General features: G+C 40.2%; 2 protein-coding genes across 22 annotated transcripts in view; one reads left to right on the top strand and one right to left on the bottom strand.

The window, feature by feature from the left end:
* Positions 1-873: 873 nt before the first annotated feature.
* The window catches only part of asrgl1 (asparaginase and isoaspartyl peptidase 1), a 60,827-nt gene continuing 42,755 nt past the window's right edge, over positions 874-18,945 (bottom strand). For 3 of the 6 annotated variants that reach the window (XM_044373809.1, XM_044373812.1, XM_044373810.1), the window contains 7 exons: positions 17,448-17,695; positions 10,794-11,000; positions 9,992-10,134; positions 9,350-9,504; positions 8,339-8,460; positions 6,978-7,088; positions 6,228-6,644 (listed from right to left, as the gene is read on the bottom strand). In XM_044373809.1, coding sequence (XP_044229744.1) covers positions 6,430-6,644; positions 6,978-7,088; positions 8,339-8,460; positions 9,350-9,504; positions 9,992-10,134; positions 10,794-10,980 — 933 coding nt within the window. In that variant the 5' untranslated portion in view covers positions 10,981-11,000; positions 17,448-17,695 and the 3' untranslated portion in view covers positions 6,228-6,429. Of the gene's footprint in view, positions 963-6,227; positions 6,645-6,977; positions 7,089-8,338; positions 8,461-9,349; positions 9,505-9,991; positions 10,135-10,793; positions 11,001-12,495; positions 12,541-12,560; positions 12,639-17,447; positions 17,696-18,945 lie in introns of those variants that run through there. The other 3 variants (XR_006407238.1, XM_044373811.1, XM_044373813.1) reach the window with 3 other exon arrangements.
* LOC122997566 (regulating synaptic membrane exocytosis protein 1-like) overlaps positions 16,661-18,945 on the top strand; it is a 101,127-nt gene continuing 98,842 nt past the window's right edge. For all 16 annotated transcript variants that reach the window (XM_044373807.1, XM_044373793.1, XM_044373808.1 and 13 more), the window contains exon 1: positions 16,661-16,843. In XM_044373807.1, the coding sequence (XP_044229742.1) occupies positions 16,683-16,843 (161 nt within the window). In that variant the 5' untranslated portion in view covers positions 16,661-16,682. The remainder of the gene's footprint in view (positions 16,844-18,945) is intronic.

Raw genomic sequence — 18,945 nt, 5'->3', positions numbered from 1 at the left:
AAGCAAATGTGTGTTTCGTATACATGAGAATGCAAACACGGCAGAGGACAGACGAAGGAAGGGGAGGAGAGGAACTGGAGGTCGAATTTCACTGATCTGTTAGAACTGCCAGACAATAGATGAGAAAGCTCAGATTTGCTTTGAATAGTTTGAGTACTGGCAGCTCTAAGTTGTTTTACTGATATCTCTCATCCAGAGTCTGTTTTCTGGATTCCCTGTGTTGAAAAAAAGTTACAATATGTGTTGTGTTTTCTGTCTGTGTGGGTCATCTATGTTCTGTTTACAGTGTTCCTCAGGATTCAGCCCGCATTGCAGGGTGTCTCTGCAGCCCAGGACATTTGCAGACTAGAGAGGCGAGCAGCCAAGTGGCCCTGGGTATCCGCTGTCACCACCCCACCCATACACTGTATACAGTACATATGTAACCGCATATTCCTTCTATATATAGTTTTTTCTTTTCAATTACTTATTTACTGCTATTTTTATATACTTTATATTTTATTGCCAAATTCATTGTTTTATTTAAAATATTTTAATATTTATAAATACATTGTCTATGTGTGTAGCATGGAGGGGGCTACCATAAAATGTCATTGTACAATCCTGCATTGTATAATGACCATTAAAATAAACCTTGAACCATGAATCTGATAACATCTGTAGAATAATCCTGTTTTGGAATCAGGATCATTCATGGATCTCAAATGTAAATGTGTGATGAATTAAAATCTTTTCATGTCTTTCACAAAGTGACAAAGTCGCTGGAAGGAGATCTGAACAAGACTAAAATGTTGACTATTTGGGAGTGTGTGTGTGAGTATGTGTGCGTCTGTGTGTGTGTGTGTGTTAACTTACTTGTGGAACAAGATGAGTCTGGATGGAGTAACCTTCATGATGGCTTCTCCAGTGCCTGCGCATGATACTGCTCCCCTGCACCTTCTTGTCAGCATAATCTCCACACCCTGACACACACACACACACACACACACACACAGAAGCACATTTGCAGCAGCAGCACTAATAAATAAACAGATTGCATTTGCAGTGGAAAAATAAGCCTGAAAACAAATGAATGTTGGAACACCTGCCATATGCAAAGAACAAACAGAAACACGCACAGACACACACACACGCACACATATGAATGGAAATTCTAGAGAATTAAAATATAGAAGACAGAAAGAAAATAGATCCATGCTTTTCCCATCCAGATAAGTGATACCTCAGCCATCTGTGAGCTGTACATTTAACCTGTGACCTAATCTCCATGTGCATCCTGTGTTAGTCTAAAAAAGTGTGTCAGGCTTCAAAATCATCATAAAATTTGTTTAGATAATATATACTGTAGGTAACATACATTTGTCCATCAATCTACCTACAAGAAACCATGAAATTGATCATTTCCAGAAATCTAAAATCTCAAGAAATCTCATTTCATCACGATAATTCAGTCCTAGCTCAGGAGACAGGTTTCAGGAGAGAGAGAGTCCTAGTCATGGTGGTGTCCATCACCACTGTCCGTCAGTGGTGAGGATGCAATTTATGAAGACTCCTATGATATAGGCTAATCCACTCCAAGTGTGCCAGACACTACTACTAGATGTGGCCCATCTTCCATATTATCCCTGGTCTGTGAGGTCTCTTCATGTCCAAGTTCCACCCTAGACTGGCTTGAGGAGAGAATCCCCCCACTGCCTGTCTGAGTGAGGGATATTCAAACCATGAGAGTCCCAGTGATGGACTCTCAGAAAGCAAGATTTCTGAAGATGATGATGATGACTAACAGCCTGCTACTCCCACTCATGTTAAGCCAGACGCTGCTTCCAAAGATAATACAGGCAATGTTTGTTTGCCAGTTGTAAGTGCCACTGATGATGACAGAACATCTAACACTAACTCAAATAACAGTACTGCAATCTATCAATCTGGAGAGTGTTATCATTGACCTTGATGGAGCCTGGCAGGAGAATCTGTTTGCCACTGCTGCTTCAGAGTCAAACTGGTAGTGATTTCATTCTTCAGATATTGGACAGACTCAAAATGACCAATAATTGACCAATAATCTAAATTAGACTTCACCGTCACCTCACAGCAAAAGGTTTTGGGTTCAAACCTGCCGAATGACAGGAGCCTTTTTCTGTGTGGAGCTGACATCTGCTCCCTGTGCCTGCGTGGGTTTTCTCCAGGTATTCTGATTTTCTTCCCACATCCAAATATATGCAGTTGGATTGATTGGCAACTCTAAACTGTACTTAGGTGTGAGTGTGAGCATGAATGGTTGTGGGTCTAACCCTGTGACACACTAATCTGGCCTTGATGAGACCTTTCTCTTGTCTAAAATTGAAATTTAAAAAATAAAACATTTAAATATATGATTTATTATTCATGTCATTATTTCTATTGAGTATTTATGCTTGTGTATCTAGCCAACACCAGCACATTTTGGATTTGCAATAGAGACAAGATTGACCTTGAGCTTTTTTCCATGTCCATTAAATGAAACACACTATATGAAGAATCTGAACAATGACGGCCCTAAAACTAACCTCTCATTTTCTAAAAAGAAGTTAAACCAATAATGATTTTGCAGTTATTAATATATATAAGAGGACAAAACAGTTTTTGGACATATTTATAGATACCCATGGTAGCGGTTAGAGACATGCTGTCAACCAGCATGTAGCACTGATTACGTTGTTCTGACATTCAAACAATTTGATAACTGATATTCATATTAGCTCTTTTATGGTGCTAATATTTTCTTTGCGTGTCTCCAGGGTTTCATTTTTTGACACCAAAGCTCATAAATGCAATACTTCATTTGACAACTGTCACCTTTTAACAACAACCCAAACTTTCCAATGAATAATGGCCAGAAAAGGATCACTCTGAATGATGTTGGACAATATGAGGTTCCATCAGACTGCGGTGCAGCAGGTCAGGAGAGACTCCAAAACAGTCAATTAATACTAATGCTCTGTCTCCATACTCCATACATATTTATTGCAGCATGGAGATAGAAAGTCTACAAATACAAATCTCATGTCCAGGTACATTCACTGAGGTCATGGACTTCATTTGAAGCACAGTTTCAGTGTTTTAAATGTCATATTAAATGCGGTATGTTCTAGCTCCATTGGTCTGAACAGTCAGAATCCTTTAGTTGAGTTTATGTCTTTTTTCTCATAGTATCTAACTAAATTTAGATTGATTCCTTTTTGATGTACACACTTTCATTTAGTTGTATATTTTACCATTTATAAGTATAAATAACACTTCATTATATAAATTAAAGTGTGATAATTACACCAATGGATCATAATGATTTATCAATAACCTGCATGTTCTCATCTAAAATAGTAAATGTATCAACTTTCTTTAATAAAATATCTAAGAAAGCAAAACATTTATATCTGAAAATGAGTTCATGTTTGGGGTTCACCCTAAAACATCTTGGTCATGATCCAGCTAACTATCAATAAACTGCACTTGTGCAGGTTTGGGCTTAAGGACTGTTTGGGACTGCTATCAAAGACACTCATTAGATCCCCGACCCTAAAGATCTGCCCTGTTTAACCCTGGAAATGACTCTTTTCATCCAGGTACTGTAGTTGAACCAACAGTTCCAGTGCCAATGACTGTCTGTTTACACAACCAAAGAAGAAGAAATATGTCTTCTTTTACTGGCTGTTGTGTGGATTCAGGTGGAGAAAATGTATCCGGAGATACTGTGTCAGCATCACTGACAGAGAAAATGCATCTGACGGAAGTCATGTAACTTGTGTTTGCTGGCTGTTTCACTGTTAATATGTATTAAAACAGCACCATCTAGTGGATCCAATGGGGTAACACATATAGTATACACTATAATACACATCAGTGCACTTCAACACACAGACTTTCTGAGTAAATGAAGCATGAGACACACAATGGTCAGGGATTAAAGGCATTTTTTGTCATCATCAGTGTTTTTCTAACAAAATGCTTCACCATTAACAATCATCATCGGGTCAGCAGCACGGCAGAAATACTGGCCACTGTTCAAACTTTGCAGTGAGATCAGTGCTTCATTTTAAGCATATCTAAATTCCCACTACAACCACAGAAAAATCACAGGGACTTACTGTTTCAACACACAGATTCAAACCAGTAGCTCTCAATACATTTATATGATTACACAGGATGAGGAGGTGAAAATCTAAATCAAAACAGTGTTAGTGTTCATTGAGTAGTAAAGTACGTGAACACAGCAGGAAGACTCGGCAGTATTTAAACATTTCTGGTTTTCCATCCATTATTCAAACTGTTGAATTGTTAAGATTTTGAAAAAAACAAGAATATTATGTAGTTATTTGCCCAGTAAATTTTTTATTCATTTATTTTAGTACAAAATTCTAAATTTCACGAACAATTGAATTTACTACATCATCTACAACATGTCCCCTGTCTGCCAACTAATCCAGTACAGATCAGATCAATACTGCTTTAAATTTGCATATATGAGGATAGTGTATGTGTGTGATAGTGGGATAACAACTTTGGTGAAGTTTGAAACTAAGCAGGTCTGAAATGTGAAGACAATGCAGAAGTGCCTTAAACATGCATTCTCTATAATGGCCATCAGGGGGCCAAAATGACCCTACTTCTGACCTCATCTCCTCAGTGAACACTTTCCTAAGGAGTTTATGGTGTCAGTTGCTTGTTTCAAGTCTTCTTCAATACAGCATGATGTTCATTTTGTAAATTATGGTCCCATTTAGAGTAAAATAGATGATAATGCTGGGTATGCTTTAGGGCGTGGCTACGTTTTGATTGACAAGTCGCTACCATGGCGGGGCATAAGGTGCTGTCATGGATGTATTACATGGATGTATAATAAGAGCTGGATAGGGCGCCAATTTTTCCCAGTGGCCACTCGTGGCATTGCAGCGAGAAATCCCCCTGCGGCCCAAAAAGCATTTTCCCCATAGACCACCATTGTAAAAGAGACATCTGTAAAACTGTTGACAGGACACCTCAAACTGCAAACAACATCAATTGTGACTCTTTCTATTATGAACTTTTGATCCATGGAGGTTTTATATTTGTAAAACATTCCAGTGAATGAGCTAGAAATTTTATTTGGCGTATGCGCTGCCAGCCGAGCAATTTCTATAGGACTGAATAGGTGCCATTTTTAAAAAAGTTTCTAGCTTCCGGGTTTACTTCCGTGTTGTGCGGCCCACTGAATATGCACAGTAGTGTTTCCCCTACTGGCCCCGCCCCCGAGTTCCCACTTGGCCCATAGACTTTACACTATGGTGACGTCACAGATTTTTAAATCACTTTTCTCAGCTCAAGTAAAGTTTTACAAATATAAAACCTCATCAAAAATTTATAATAGAAAGAGTCATATTTGACCTTGTTTGCAGATCGAGGGGTCCTGTCCACAGTTTTACAGACATCTCTTTTTTTGGTGGTCTATAGGGAAAATGCTTTTTGAGGGGCTGGGGGATTTTTTGCTGCAATACTGCGAGTGACCACTAGAAAAAAATTGGGTGCAAGTCTGAGCTGTGGAGGCCTATCCAGCTCTTATAATATATCCATGGGTGCTGTAGTTGGACCCTCAGGAGCTCCTCCCCAGCTCCACGCTCTCGTCCAAAAATATTTACTTCTCATCACTTGTGGCTCCAAAAAAACAAGATGGTGACGGTCAAAATGCCAAAGTCGAGGCTTCAAAACAGAAGTCCACAAACCAATGGGTGACATCAGAGTGGCTACTTTCATTATTTTTATACAGTCTATGTTTGAAACCAACTATAGCATAAAAAAAGTAAGATAAGATTCTAAAGATATAAAGATTCTTATGTTGGGCCCACATTTTAAGCTGCGGCAAATATGGTTTATTTTTTTAACTAATCAAACTTTTGTTCTGGAGACAAAAACTAGTTAGCTGATTTGCTGATGTGTGATTAAAAAAAAATTGGTTTGATGTTGCACCATCATCTCTCATATCATGCAGATTGTTTAGACTATGGAGTTGGATTATCCACCTCCTGTGTGCATGACAGCTTGTCTCCAGAGTGAAACTCAACTCCAGGTCCAGATCAGTGAGCTCTTGTGGAAATAAATCCTGTTCCAGCTGAAATTCATGTGGTTTCAGACAAAGATCTTACTTCAACAGCAAGTCTCGTCAGTTTCCGGAGAACATCTGGAAGCCGGGGGATCATGGGAAATCACACACTGCCTTAACACTGTGGATATTTTAATGATGGGGTCTAATCAGTAAAGACTTTTGGTTGGTCTCTTAATGAGTTCCATCTTGCAGTCAATAAGAAATTACATAATAAAAAAATAATTCTCACTGTTGTCCTTGCACGTATCCTCTCCTGGGTTATGCAGACCATGTATTATTATTTACTCATATTTTCATGAGGGTTGCGTGCTCTGTCAGCGAGGGTCAGTGATGCTCTGGGTGAAGTGTTCCCCAGCGTTCAGGCCATAGTGCAGGGTGTCTTTCTGGGCTGCAGCCCAGGACATTTGCAGACTGGAGAAGCGAGCGGCCCAGTGGCCCTGGGGATCCACTGTCACTACCCCGCCCAGGCCCCCCACTCGGGACTTCATGTAGGCCAGACCCAAGTCGCTGGCTGCCTCTGCTGACTGACCTGAGAGCACAAAAGAGAAGAAATTAGGTCATAAAATGGGATGAAACATCACCTTCTGTGTGAATGGAGATTTTTGTTTTCCCACTGTATACATGCAGTACAGTATGAACTCCAACTTCAGTGGCCACTTTTTTGGTGCACTCACTGAAGAAGGAGTGTGTCTAAGTCACAGCTGGTACCAGCCATGTTCATAGTGGCTGAGGGGGAGAGTTTTCCTTATTGTGTCATTTATTCTAACAAGAACTGAACCTATCCCCCAATCTCTGCATGATTTACATGCAAGCATTATCTATATTCACTGCAGAAATGTTTCTGTGTGTGTGTGTGTGTTACCTTGCTCCATGAGGAACAGGATGTGTCTGGCAAGAGTAACCTTCATGATGGCTTCTCCGTGGCCTGTAGTTGACACGGCTCCAACCTGGTTGTCAGCATACCCTCCGCATCCTGACACACACCAAGCAGAACATTACTCTGACACTCTGGCACACACTTGATGAGCTACAATTTGAAAAGAAATCCACCCCCTTCTTTAACATTTGATGTAAAGCCAGTTTGAAATTCACTCACTGTATTTTTGAACTGCTTTATTCTGTAGTTGTATTGCTAAATGTGACATTCAGGCTTATGTGGCCAAAACAAGCAAGCTAGTAAATGAATAATAAAGACTGTGATCTTCAAGCAGTATTCATTATATTAACTGGCCATGTGGGGGCAGTGCAACAAGCTTCAAACACAACATAAAGTTGTTAGGACGACTGTTAGCTAACAGTCATCTATTTAGAGACACATCCAGCAGACACAGAGCAACATTAATATTTACTTGAAGGCCTGTTTCTGTCCACCTGATGAATGTTAGTCCAACATTCACGCTCTTTTTAGCTCTGTTTTTAGTCCTCCTGAGATAAATATCAGCTGTTTAGCTGATAAATGCTCCACTATGTTCACTGTTGTTGGTTTAAGTTACCTGAGTTATTAAATGTTTGGTCTCAATGTTCTGTGAGTTTGTATCTTATTAAAACAATGACTAATTTCATTCTGATTTGAAGTTTTGGCTTCATTGACTTTGTTGGTACAACTTTAACAATTTGTTGCTCATTTCAGGGTCTGGAGTTAAACATGACTGACAGTCAAAATCCAATCAGTGCTCAGTGTGAAACAACCCTGAGATGATTTAACCTCTGTCACACCAGCACATACATACAGTAAATATCTTCTCAAATGACACTTTAGGTTCTGGCATATTTGTCATGCAGCATTGTGTTATTAGTATGAGCCAGTCAGTGCTGTTCATCTCTGACACAGTAAGTTGGTGAGTATTACACTGGTTGTCAATGTGAAGCCCTCAACTTTGACTGAATGTAATGCAATTTTTATAAAATTCAACACAAATATGCAAATACAAATACAAATATATTAACATGCACCAGGCAACATGTCAGCTCTGTTGTACGATATGTTGTTAGAAATCACAGAGCTCATAGCCAACTATTAACCAAACTGCCTTTGTTTACTAAATAACCAGACACTTGATGTACTGGTCAAAGTCTAAACAGATAACTGAAGACAAGGAAACAATCTGACAAAAACCTTTACAACCTTCACACTTTAAAGCCAATGAGTCTAGCTCTCTATCAGACAGCATCTTTCATTTTTTCAAATATGTGTAACTACACACTACAGATGTGAGAACTGACCTATGCAGGGGGTGTCGCCCACCCGTCCTTCCATCTTGTTCAGAATCCCACCAGTAGAGGTTGCACAGGCTACATTTCCTTCACTGTCAACTGCCACGGCTCCAACCGTGCCCATCTTCCCCCTACACAACAAAACATGAGGGAACATCACATTGATTTATGAATTACTTCATTTTAATCTAAAGTAAACTAATCTAAATAAATAACATGTTCCCAAACCAATACTTCCACAAATATTTTCAACTTAGAAACTTCCTTCACAATTTCCCGAAAAAGAGAGCACAATTTTGGTAGTATTTTTATGATTATAAACTATTAATCAATATAAAAATCTATAGAATTGTAGAAAAACTGAACTGAAGGAAACACAGGATCCAATGAAGTCAAATGTGCATAAAGCAATTTTTAAAACAACAAACTCCAAATATTGAAGGGAGTTTTCATGGAAAGTATATACAAGATTCTTTAATACGTTACAGTGCAGGCTAATTGGAGCTGTTACTTTAATGAATGAATGTACTATTATCATCAGTTTGCTTTGTGGTAATATCTCTGCAACATCAGTATTTCCATTTTTTTATATTCATGTAATTATGCATGTGACATTTTTCCTCTATATAATTTTCATTTCTTTCTTTCTTTTCTTGAAGCAAAAGTATAAATATGCAAAAAATGCAGAAATTATGCAATCTAAGCAATGGACATTTAACTTGTGCACTCTTGCAATAAAGTATATTAAAACAAAGAGACTTCTCATATCACTCCTGCAGGCAGCATAATCCACTTTGCTGCTGTTGACCTGTGAGCTCAGCGGGTGCTAAAAATCCTTCCTTTGAAAATAAATACTTCAGACGGAGCTCGGGAGCTATGAGGAGCCAATAGCACGGCAAGGAGGTACAGTAGTGTATTTAGTTATGTTGAGGAGAGTGCGCAAGTGTTTGGGAAATAATATACAGCAAAAAAAGGCATGGAGGAATAACAAAAATATTATCATGTGATGTCATGTCTCACATTTGGCACTCCACAGGGTTGGCATCCGGTGCCAGGTTCTTTTTCCAGCGCATGCGGGAGTACTCAGTGATGAGGGACTCTTGGGGCACCTCAGGGACACCCATGACCCGGGCAAAGTGATTGGCACCCTCCGCTGTCAGAAAGGCATGACTGGTCTAAAACAGAGATCAAAGTTCACATCCATAAAACACATCTATAAATTATTACAAAACAGATTTATACTTGGAAAGCAGGAGTGTTTTGAGGCCAATGTCCAAACCAGATTACAGTCATAATCATGGTTCATACTTTCTTTCTTCAAGCTACATTACATGTTATTTTGGTTCTTTTGGCACATTTCATCAAGTTTGTACTGAAACCTGCAAATAATCTGTCATTAGCAAAGTTGAGATGTGAATCTGCATCTCAACTTAGCAGCTATGTAGATCAACAGCTGTGAGTGCATTTGAATGTTCATGGTGGCATCATGCATACAGTGTCTGCAGACTGTAGGCATTAAAAGAAAAGTTGAATTCTTGCACACAATAATACAGTTTGCTGTTAACACTTGAGTCTAAATGTATCAACATACATAGTTGCACATAGTATTTATTATCTATGCCTTATATACTTGTACTACACTATATATACAGGTGTACATACCTTGTCCATGACCAGTCTTGCTAGCTGAACGGGGTTTGCTATGTTGCGAACAGCAGAGACGGCACCACTAGCCAGTGTTTTCCCTTCCATCACAATGGCATCCATCTCCACCTCTCCTTTGACATTCAGCACTGATCCACACCCTGAAAATAAATTTGACTTTAACCATTAACTATTTAATGGTTAATGGTTTTGAGATTATAATTTAAAAAAAAAGAAGTCTTAAGAATCCTTTTTAAAAAGACAAAAAAATTCCTGTACACTGCTATCTTGTTCCCAGTTCTTCTTTTATTCTACATGAACATGACAACGTTTAGCCACTAATGGTCTTCCATTCATCTTACACCCTCTGTGAGGTCCTGGAGAGTCTGACAGTTCCCCACTGATCCTGTAAACGTTGCTAGCATCAGAGCTCTCGAGTTTCTTTACTGTTTCTAAAAGAATCAGATCCACAGATCTTTTGCACTGTAGGCATTTTATCTTGTCATAGCAGGAAAAACACAGGTGTAACTTACAGCATTAACGATGGCTCCATTCAGGCAGTGTAATGCAGCAATTAACACTGTAATTAGTTACAAATGTGTCAAAATGCTCGCTTGAGTTATGAGAAAGTGGTGAACAGACTGACAGACAGCAGGCCTTTTACACAGCAGACATTTTGACTTGTCATAGTAGGAAAAGCACAGTTGTTATTGGTTTTATTAACGATGGCTCTTTTCTATTCAAGTGTTCCAGTAGGTCATGAACCAGCGGGCACAATAGGATGCTACTAATTACATAGCGTGTTTTTACATCACAGTACCTGCATTGAAGGAGGGGTTGTTCTCCAGCTGGGTCACAGCCTCCACCACAGCGTCCATGCTGCTGCCCCCTCCCTGGAAGACGGCGTACCCTGCTCGGGCAGCTGCACACACCCCTGCAGTGGACATCTCTGATCGCTCCTTTGGGATATGACCCGCCCCTCCATGAATCACCAGCACAGGGAACATGTCAATCACCTGAGAACGAACTGAGGAGAGATAAACAGGATGTGGGTTTAAACGTGCCGTATCATAACAGACAGTTCCAGCATGATGTGAGTTTCACTTCCTGTGCTTTCTGCATGACATATTTTCAAATCTTTAATTGTAAACACTGTGGTGTTTCTCAACCTTAAATGTATAAAAATCAAGTTTTAATTTCAGTGTCACACTTCTGACTGAAGCTGAAGTGCTCATCTTTGTCGACCATGCACTTCTTTACCTATGCAGTATTTGATTATTTGTTTTTATCTTATTGATTTTTTAAAAATGTTTTTGAATGTTTTATTTTACATTATGATATTTAGTTCTCTATTTCCTTTTTAAAGTTTAATGCATTATGTAAACCACTTTGAAATGTGTTTTTCTTCTTCTATAACAACTGAGCGAACATTGATATGAAAGACATATATTAAATATATAATAAATAAAAAATATAAAAATCCATAATGTGAATCCAAAAAGGTGGAACAACTATAGTTGATTAATTGATAAGTTGATCAACAGAAGACAAAGGCTGCAACTGTTTTGATAATTGATTAATCAAATGCTCCTTTTTGAGCAAAAATGCAACAAAAAAAAGAAGCATCTCTCACTTGTGAATATTTTCTTCTTTCTGAGTTTTTTATGAAAGTAAACTGAATATTTTTGAATTTTGGAATAAAGGTCACATTTGAAGACTCCACCACGGGCTCTAGAAAATAGTGATGGGAAGTTTTCATTGTTTTCTGCACTATTCTATAGACCACTGGTTCCGCTGATTCATTAATTATATTAGAAATGAAAATGATTGTTTATTGCATCTGCACATGTGTTATCAAACATGGAATTTAGCCTAAATCATAAAATCATAAATCAACACTTTGCTTTACATGTAAGCTCTAGAGATAAAAGTCATCATCACTCCAGTTTTATTTTATGACCTATGAATGAATGTCTGAAACATCAAAGTTAATAATCTTTTATTGTTCTCTACAAGGATACTGCAGGTCAAGCTTCCTTGAATGACAAAATGAAATCTTAAGTCTCTTTAAATATCCGCTGTTTAACAATATGTTTCGTCAGGGAGTGAAAGAAATAAAGTTATAGCCTAACATCATATTAAAACAGGTGTGTTACATATTTGAAACTTAAACCAAAGCCACTTGATGAGCTGTGTGTGCGTAGAAAGTAGAAATCAGGAAAGACTCAAGTCAAGAAGCAGCGCCGCCATGCTGCGACATGACGGAAAGCTGCAGGCAACCAAACTAACACTAAACTAACACTAAACTAACACTGAACTAACATTGCTGTCACTGAACACAACGGCGCAGGCTGTGTGTACAACCTACTGACTGCATATGAATAAATACATTCATATAGCGGTACAACCCAACTCTATGAAAATGAGCAGATTGGCCTATTTGCATTCAGCGTAACGGGACGCTATTTGTTTTTCTTGGCTATCGCAGGCTTAATATAGGCGACATTAACATTACAACTAACCTGCTCATGTCCACATTATACCGCTAACACACCGAATATAATAAGAAACAACCGAGGAACCTTACCGACTGTCACGGAGGACTGGTGAAGTTGACAATAATTCGCAGCACTTCCGATATGTAGTTACCATGACGTTTTCAAAATCAAATGCAACACGTGACAGCAGCAGTAGGTTCAAACAGGAGCAAATGTTTGTTGGTAGGTCTTTATGTTTTATTTATTACTTTTCATTAATTTAAGAATGAAATATAAAATAGATTTATAACACTGTTAAGAAATGTATCTGAGGGGTATTTCAGTGTTTGTGAGGAACTAATCTGTTCTGGTCAAACAGGCTGAAATTGTGCAATTCACACATTAAACTTTAATTTCTGGTAGGTTTATTAGACTTCATTTCAGCACCATTCACTGTTCAAATAGCATGTATTGGATGTAACAAGGTTATATTACAACAACTGGGATATACAGGAGCCTTGTGTTTATTTTGTTATCTATAGTAGATTTGTGAAAAATTATGTAACAGACCTACTGTGCAGTATGTCTTATGGCTATTGCTACTGTGACAATATTTATTAGTTAATCTATGTAGTCTATATAACCTATATAACCTACCTATGTCTATTTGAACAAACAGAAAAACACATTCAGTTTAAGGAAGGGTCAAACATTTTACTGTAACTTGATTTAAAATGATTATTCATATTAATATGCTTGTGATTATTCTCATTCTCATTATTATTATTATTATTATTATTATTAGTAGTAGTAGTAGTAGTAGTAGTAGTAGTATGCTTACACAGTGCTGTGTTTGAAGTTCTGTGGTCATAAAAAAAACAAAAAAAAACAAAACAAAACCTAGCTTCTTATTATGAAGGCAAAATTTCCTTATTTCCGTTTTTTATTTTTGGTTGCTTGATGCAACCAGTGCAGTAGACTGAAAGTTAAACATTACATAAAAAGACCAATTAGTCCAGTTAATAGTTAAGTAGGCCACATTGATCCATTTAGCATTGTCAACAAGGGCAAATATAACTAAGAACAAACAGTCTCTGTCCCATTAAAAATGTTACTTGGACTACAGAAAGCTTCCTAATAGGATAATTTGCTTGACTGTTAGCAGTGAAGAAATCAGTGGTTTGATATAGACAGCCTGGTTAATATTATGTGACTGCAAGTTACCAACAGCAAGTGTGATCAAACTACATATTCCAAACACAGATGACATAGAGAATAAATCATAAAAACATGCAAACTATGTTTGTATATCAATAGGTTTAAAATACCAAATAGCTCAGTCATCAGCCATCAAACAGCCCCTGATTAGGCCTTGATACATGCATACAGATACAGTAGCATGGGCTACTGGCATGGTTTGCAGGGCACGATACTCTACATGACCAATCACAGTCATGTTTCTATCATCTATTGTAGCAGATGTTTCTCTGACTTTTCTACCTTCTTCATCTTTGCTTTCTTCAAAAGGGAGACAGGCCTACCTGAGATGTTCTTTTATTTGACCAATATGTTTATTGAAATGTGTCTGTTGTAGTTGAATTATTTGGCTTCTTCCCTTAGCATGTGGCTCTAAATAGGAAACTCCTTTAGGCTGACTCAGAGCTAGTGAGCAAGTCAAGCAAGTATACATTGTTGCATGCCCTGCAGTAATGTTCCGAGAATTGGTTTGTTGGTGTTGGTGTATTATGAGATGATGACGATGAAGGGTTGGGACTATAGGCTTGGGTTTTTTCTGTATGCTATTCTCCTGATATTACTGTTGTCTGCAGCAGCCCTGCTGTGCAGTGAGCTGACCATGGTGCTGAAATACAAAGATGCAGAAGCTGATTTTAAATTCCACTATGAACTGATGGTGATACTGTCTAGGTTAGGGACTCTTGAGGCTTCCAGAAAATGTAGCATGGCCTAATTTTACTACAGGGTCTTTATAACTGTATAAAAAGTTGTCCATTTTCAAACCAGTCAACAAATAGATAGCTCAGAAATCAGTTTTTACCAAATCTGGATCTGTTGTTAAGAATAGACCACTTAAGTAAATTTGTTTCCAAATTTAGGTCACTGTGACTCAATATATGATCATGTGTTATACAATTCTGTACATATGATTTACATGTCCCCACTCTGTCATGTTCTCCTATATCTTCATAGTACTGTTTTGGAACCCCCACAGCCCATAATTACAGTGTTGTCCACTGACATACTGTAAATGTCACCCTATAGTCATACATGTGCATGGCTATGTGATAAACCTCAGGCTTCCCTCAGATTGTTTTTCAGCATGAGGAAGTAGTGTATGTGTGTGAGTGTGTGTGTGTGTGTGTGTGTGTGTGTGTGGGAGAGAGTGGTGGAAGCTGGGAACTGCTGGAAGGATGGATAAGGAGGAAGGACAGAAGGGAAGAATGGAGGGAGAGAGAGGGAGGGAGGGAGGAAGGAGAAAAAAAGGGGATGCGCGTCATTCTAACACGCAATGATTGGTGGCTGAGAGGAGGAGGAGGAGGAGGAGGAGGAAGAGGAGGAGAGTGCATACACTCTTACTGTGGAGGGTTCATACAATACTAGAAAATGTTTCTTTAGAGTGGTATTCTGCATGTCATAATTGTTTTTACTTACAACACTTCATATATCATACACTGTAGGCTTATATTTCATTTTCATGGTCTATTTTTGCAGCATTTTCTGTCATTTTTCTTCATCTTATCGCTTTATACTTTTGTACATTGCAAATTTACTTTCCCATTGATTGCAATAAAATCACTCTTCTTTCCACTTTTGCTCTACTGCTCCTCGACACAGTGGATCAATGGTTTGGGGGTTTAAGATGAAGATTTTGATACTGGATATTTTTGTCTTTGCTTGTTTTATTTCAAAGACCCAATTTGGTTACTTAAATTAGCCAAAGTCCAGAAAAAAGGTTTTTTAGCCCTTTGAAATCCTTGAAATCCTTTAAAGATACAAATTAAGGAATGGCTTTTATGTTATTGGCTAATTTTTAAGGGGTTTTAAACCATGCAGAAAACCCATTAAAAAGCCCTAAATATAGTGTAATCAATCCACTTAGCCTATACATTAATTAACCAATTTGGAGTGAAGTTTCACCACAACTAAAAATGAATGCTGTATCATTTTTTGAAGCAATATCCTTACACCACCATTATAGTCATTATCAATTAGTTTATCACAGATTTCTAAGTGGTTTGGTTTTAACCATTTTAAATTAAAGGATTTCTGGTCATCTTGTAGGCTATGTAGGAGCTTATATGTGTATAGGGCACATGAGTATGTATGTTCCGAGATCTGTATATGTTTTTAGGATAAATTAAGAATAAACTACTATATGTTACCAAAAGGGATTCTTGTTTCAGTGATGCCAAACATGCATGACTTATTATGGTCCTATAATCCAACAAGGCACCCTTGAGGAACCCTTAATTTTTATGTGTGCTATAGGATGGCGTGAGCGCGCATCTGAACGGTGAGTGGAGCCCCCCATTCTCAAATGAGGGCTGCGCGCTCCCGTCGCAAGACAAGTGAACGCGCTTGAGGGGCTGCGGTCCCATTGACGGTTCCGTCTCCCTGACAGCAGCATCAGCATCAGCATCAGCGGCGGCGCTGGAAAACAAGAAGTCGCCGCCTCGCCCCGCAGCCACACAGTCAGCCCACCGGACCGAGCGGAGACCCGAGCCGCCTTCAGGGACCCCCTCCTCTGCCTGGCCTGAAGGAAGGAAGCGAGATCCTCCCCCGTGTGCCATCATCCCGACCGACCGCCGGAGATATGGGCTCCCCGTGAAACGGAGGTGGTGGAGGGGAGAGGCGGGCGGTGGGAGGGGGGTGGGGGGAGAAGACAGCGGAGCAGCAAGAGGGAGAACGAGAAGCTGAAAACGGCAACCGGGAACGGAGGCGCCACCACCACCACCGTCACCGCTACTACTACCACCGCTAGCACCGACACCGCTGCTGCCGCTGCCGCCGCCGCCGCCCTGGGTGCCCCCCGCCACCGCCATGGGAACTCCGCATCAGTCGCTCCAACCGCCGCTTTGTCCGTGGGCCATGTCGTGATCCGTGGGCTCCGCCAGCGGGTTTTCTATCCGTGATCGCGACCGAGGCGAGGAGGAGGAGGAGGAAGAGGAGCAGGAGGAGGGAGAGTGGTGGTGGTGGTGGTGGTGGTGGGGAAGATGTTCGCCTCGGTGGGCCCTCGGGGCGGCCCGCGCCCACCCGTCGCCCCGGCCATCCCGGAGCCGGACCTGAGCCACCTGACGGAGGAGGAGAGGAAGATCATCATGGCTGTGCTGGCTCGGCAGCGGGAGGAGGAGGCGAAGGAGGAGGCCATGTTAAAGTAAGAGAGAGAGAAGAGAAACATAGTGTGTGTGTGAGTGTGTGTGACAGAGAGAGAGAGAGAAAAGAGAGAGAGAGAGAGACAGAGAGAGAGACTGGGCCTGGGCTATTTCCGTTCTGAAGAAGTCCATCCACCTCCGTTCCTCTCGTGTGCTTCAGCATCAGGACCTCTGCTCCCCGCCACTGTATCTGATTGTGCATGTGTGTATGTGTGTGTTTGTGTGTTTGTGTGTGTGTACATCCTGCAGATCCCTCCACACACTCACTCACAGGCCCATATAGGCTTCAGCTCTGTGCCAGAGGAAACATGCTTGGGCCAATTGAGACCAGGGTAAAGTCCTGTTTGCAGATTGCCACTGCTCCTGCAAGAAGCTCAGTGAGTGTGCTGGTGGGTCAGGTGTAACTTGCTCAGGAGGGAGGAGGAGGATGCTGTGAGGATGAAGGGGTGTGTCACCATGCCCCATCATCAGCAGCATCACATCCCACTCACATTCCTCCCGTATACACTACATAGGAGCTAATTTCTCATCTGCGCTTGTCTCACTAACATCACCACTATCACACACGCTAATGCCTGAGTCAAGTGGAGAGTATTTGTACTTTACCTGAAATGTTTCATTGATAGATGCAGCAGGAGGAGGGGGTTGAAACAGCAAAGAGCTCACTGAAGCCTGGCATTGAGAGTAGTAAAAGTAAAACCCTCCCTGTTGGCTTTTTATCTGTGCAGCATCCATCTCAACAGCTGCTGTTCTCAGCTCTGGGGTGCGGTTGAGCCTTTCCCATCCTTATGCACTGTATGTAGGCCAGTGCTCTTGCAACAGACATCACACAGGCTGTTATAGAACCAGTAGGCCTATAACAGAGGGGAGAGAAGGTGCCTGTTTAATGTCATTTCGAATCAGGAGTGACTTATATTCACTGTGTGCATCCGCCTCCTCCTCCTCCTCCTATACCATCACCATACATGCATGAAGAAAACTCTCCTCCAGATTTATTTGTCCCCGCGATCGGTGCAGCAATGAACCCACATCCACCCCCATTCCTCCAGGACCACAAAATGCATCAAGTTGAAGCTATGCCTCGTCTCTCACGTTTTCTGCATGGAGCTGCACGCATAGACGAGCAGATAGAAAGATAGACCGACCCACCTAAGCTAGGCGCTCCTCAAGCTTTACGTTCCTGTTCTATTTTAAGCCCTCTGTGCGGACTGATAGCCCAGCACTGGAACGGAGGATCGATTCATTGCATCTAAAGAAGGAAATGTCCAATATATAGCTCCGGCTCTAAGTGGCTATGCATCATTTTCAGTAATGTATTAGAAGCCAGTGGAGTCAGTCATGTCATACTGTAGCGGCTGCAAATAAGGCAGGCTGTCAGCACATACATGTCTTAACCTATATTGGCCTCAGCACCGTTCTCTCTCATCACTGTTTGGATGTAGATTGCCACAGCAGAGCAGAGCAGAGCAGTGTGTGTGTGTGTGCGTTTGTCTTTACGATTGGGTCTGCACTGTAAAGCTGCACTGGTTGACTAATACATGCATGGTAAGTGCACTAGCAGTAGGGTAGTGTGGGTTGTAATGCAGAGAGGCAGAGAATACTCTCCTCTTATGAACATTTGAAGTTATACTCATCATTAGTCTTTATGCTTTCTATGCATATAGGATCACAGTATATATGCATACCTCCCTGTAGATGTATAGCCATAGCGATAATGATGTAATGGTAAATAAATTATGGGTAAACAATGATGTCTTTTCGGTAATTATTATCAGGTAAACTGTAATACAGTGAGAATGAATTTCAGTCACATAAAGAAAGGTGTATTAACCGTTATTACCCTCCACTCTACTCCTATACCATCTTTAAAAGCCTAAATGTCAGTTACATACATGCAGCGATAACATATAGGAACATAATACAGTGCAGTCACCACCCTGCAGGAATATTACAAATCATTCATGATCAGTGCTGAGAATTCCCTCACTAACCAGTAACCATCGAAACTCACCTTAAAGAACTCAGCACATAAAGCATAGTCACAAATATCCTAATATAAGTGCATTGCATTGTTACAAATTAAGGTCAAGCGATCAGATTTATC

The sequence above is a fragment of the Thunnus albacares genome, chromosome 14 (assembly GCF_914725855.1).
Source record: "Thunnus albacares chromosome 14, fThuAlb1.1, whole genome shotgun sequence".
In the NCBI taxonomy this organism is placed as follows: domain Eukaryota; kingdom Metazoa; phylum Chordata; class Actinopteri; order Scombriformes; family Scombridae; genus Thunnus; species Thunnus albacares.
Note: the sequence above shows the minus strand (reverse complement) of the source record. Positions and strands in the feature narration are given on the sequence as shown.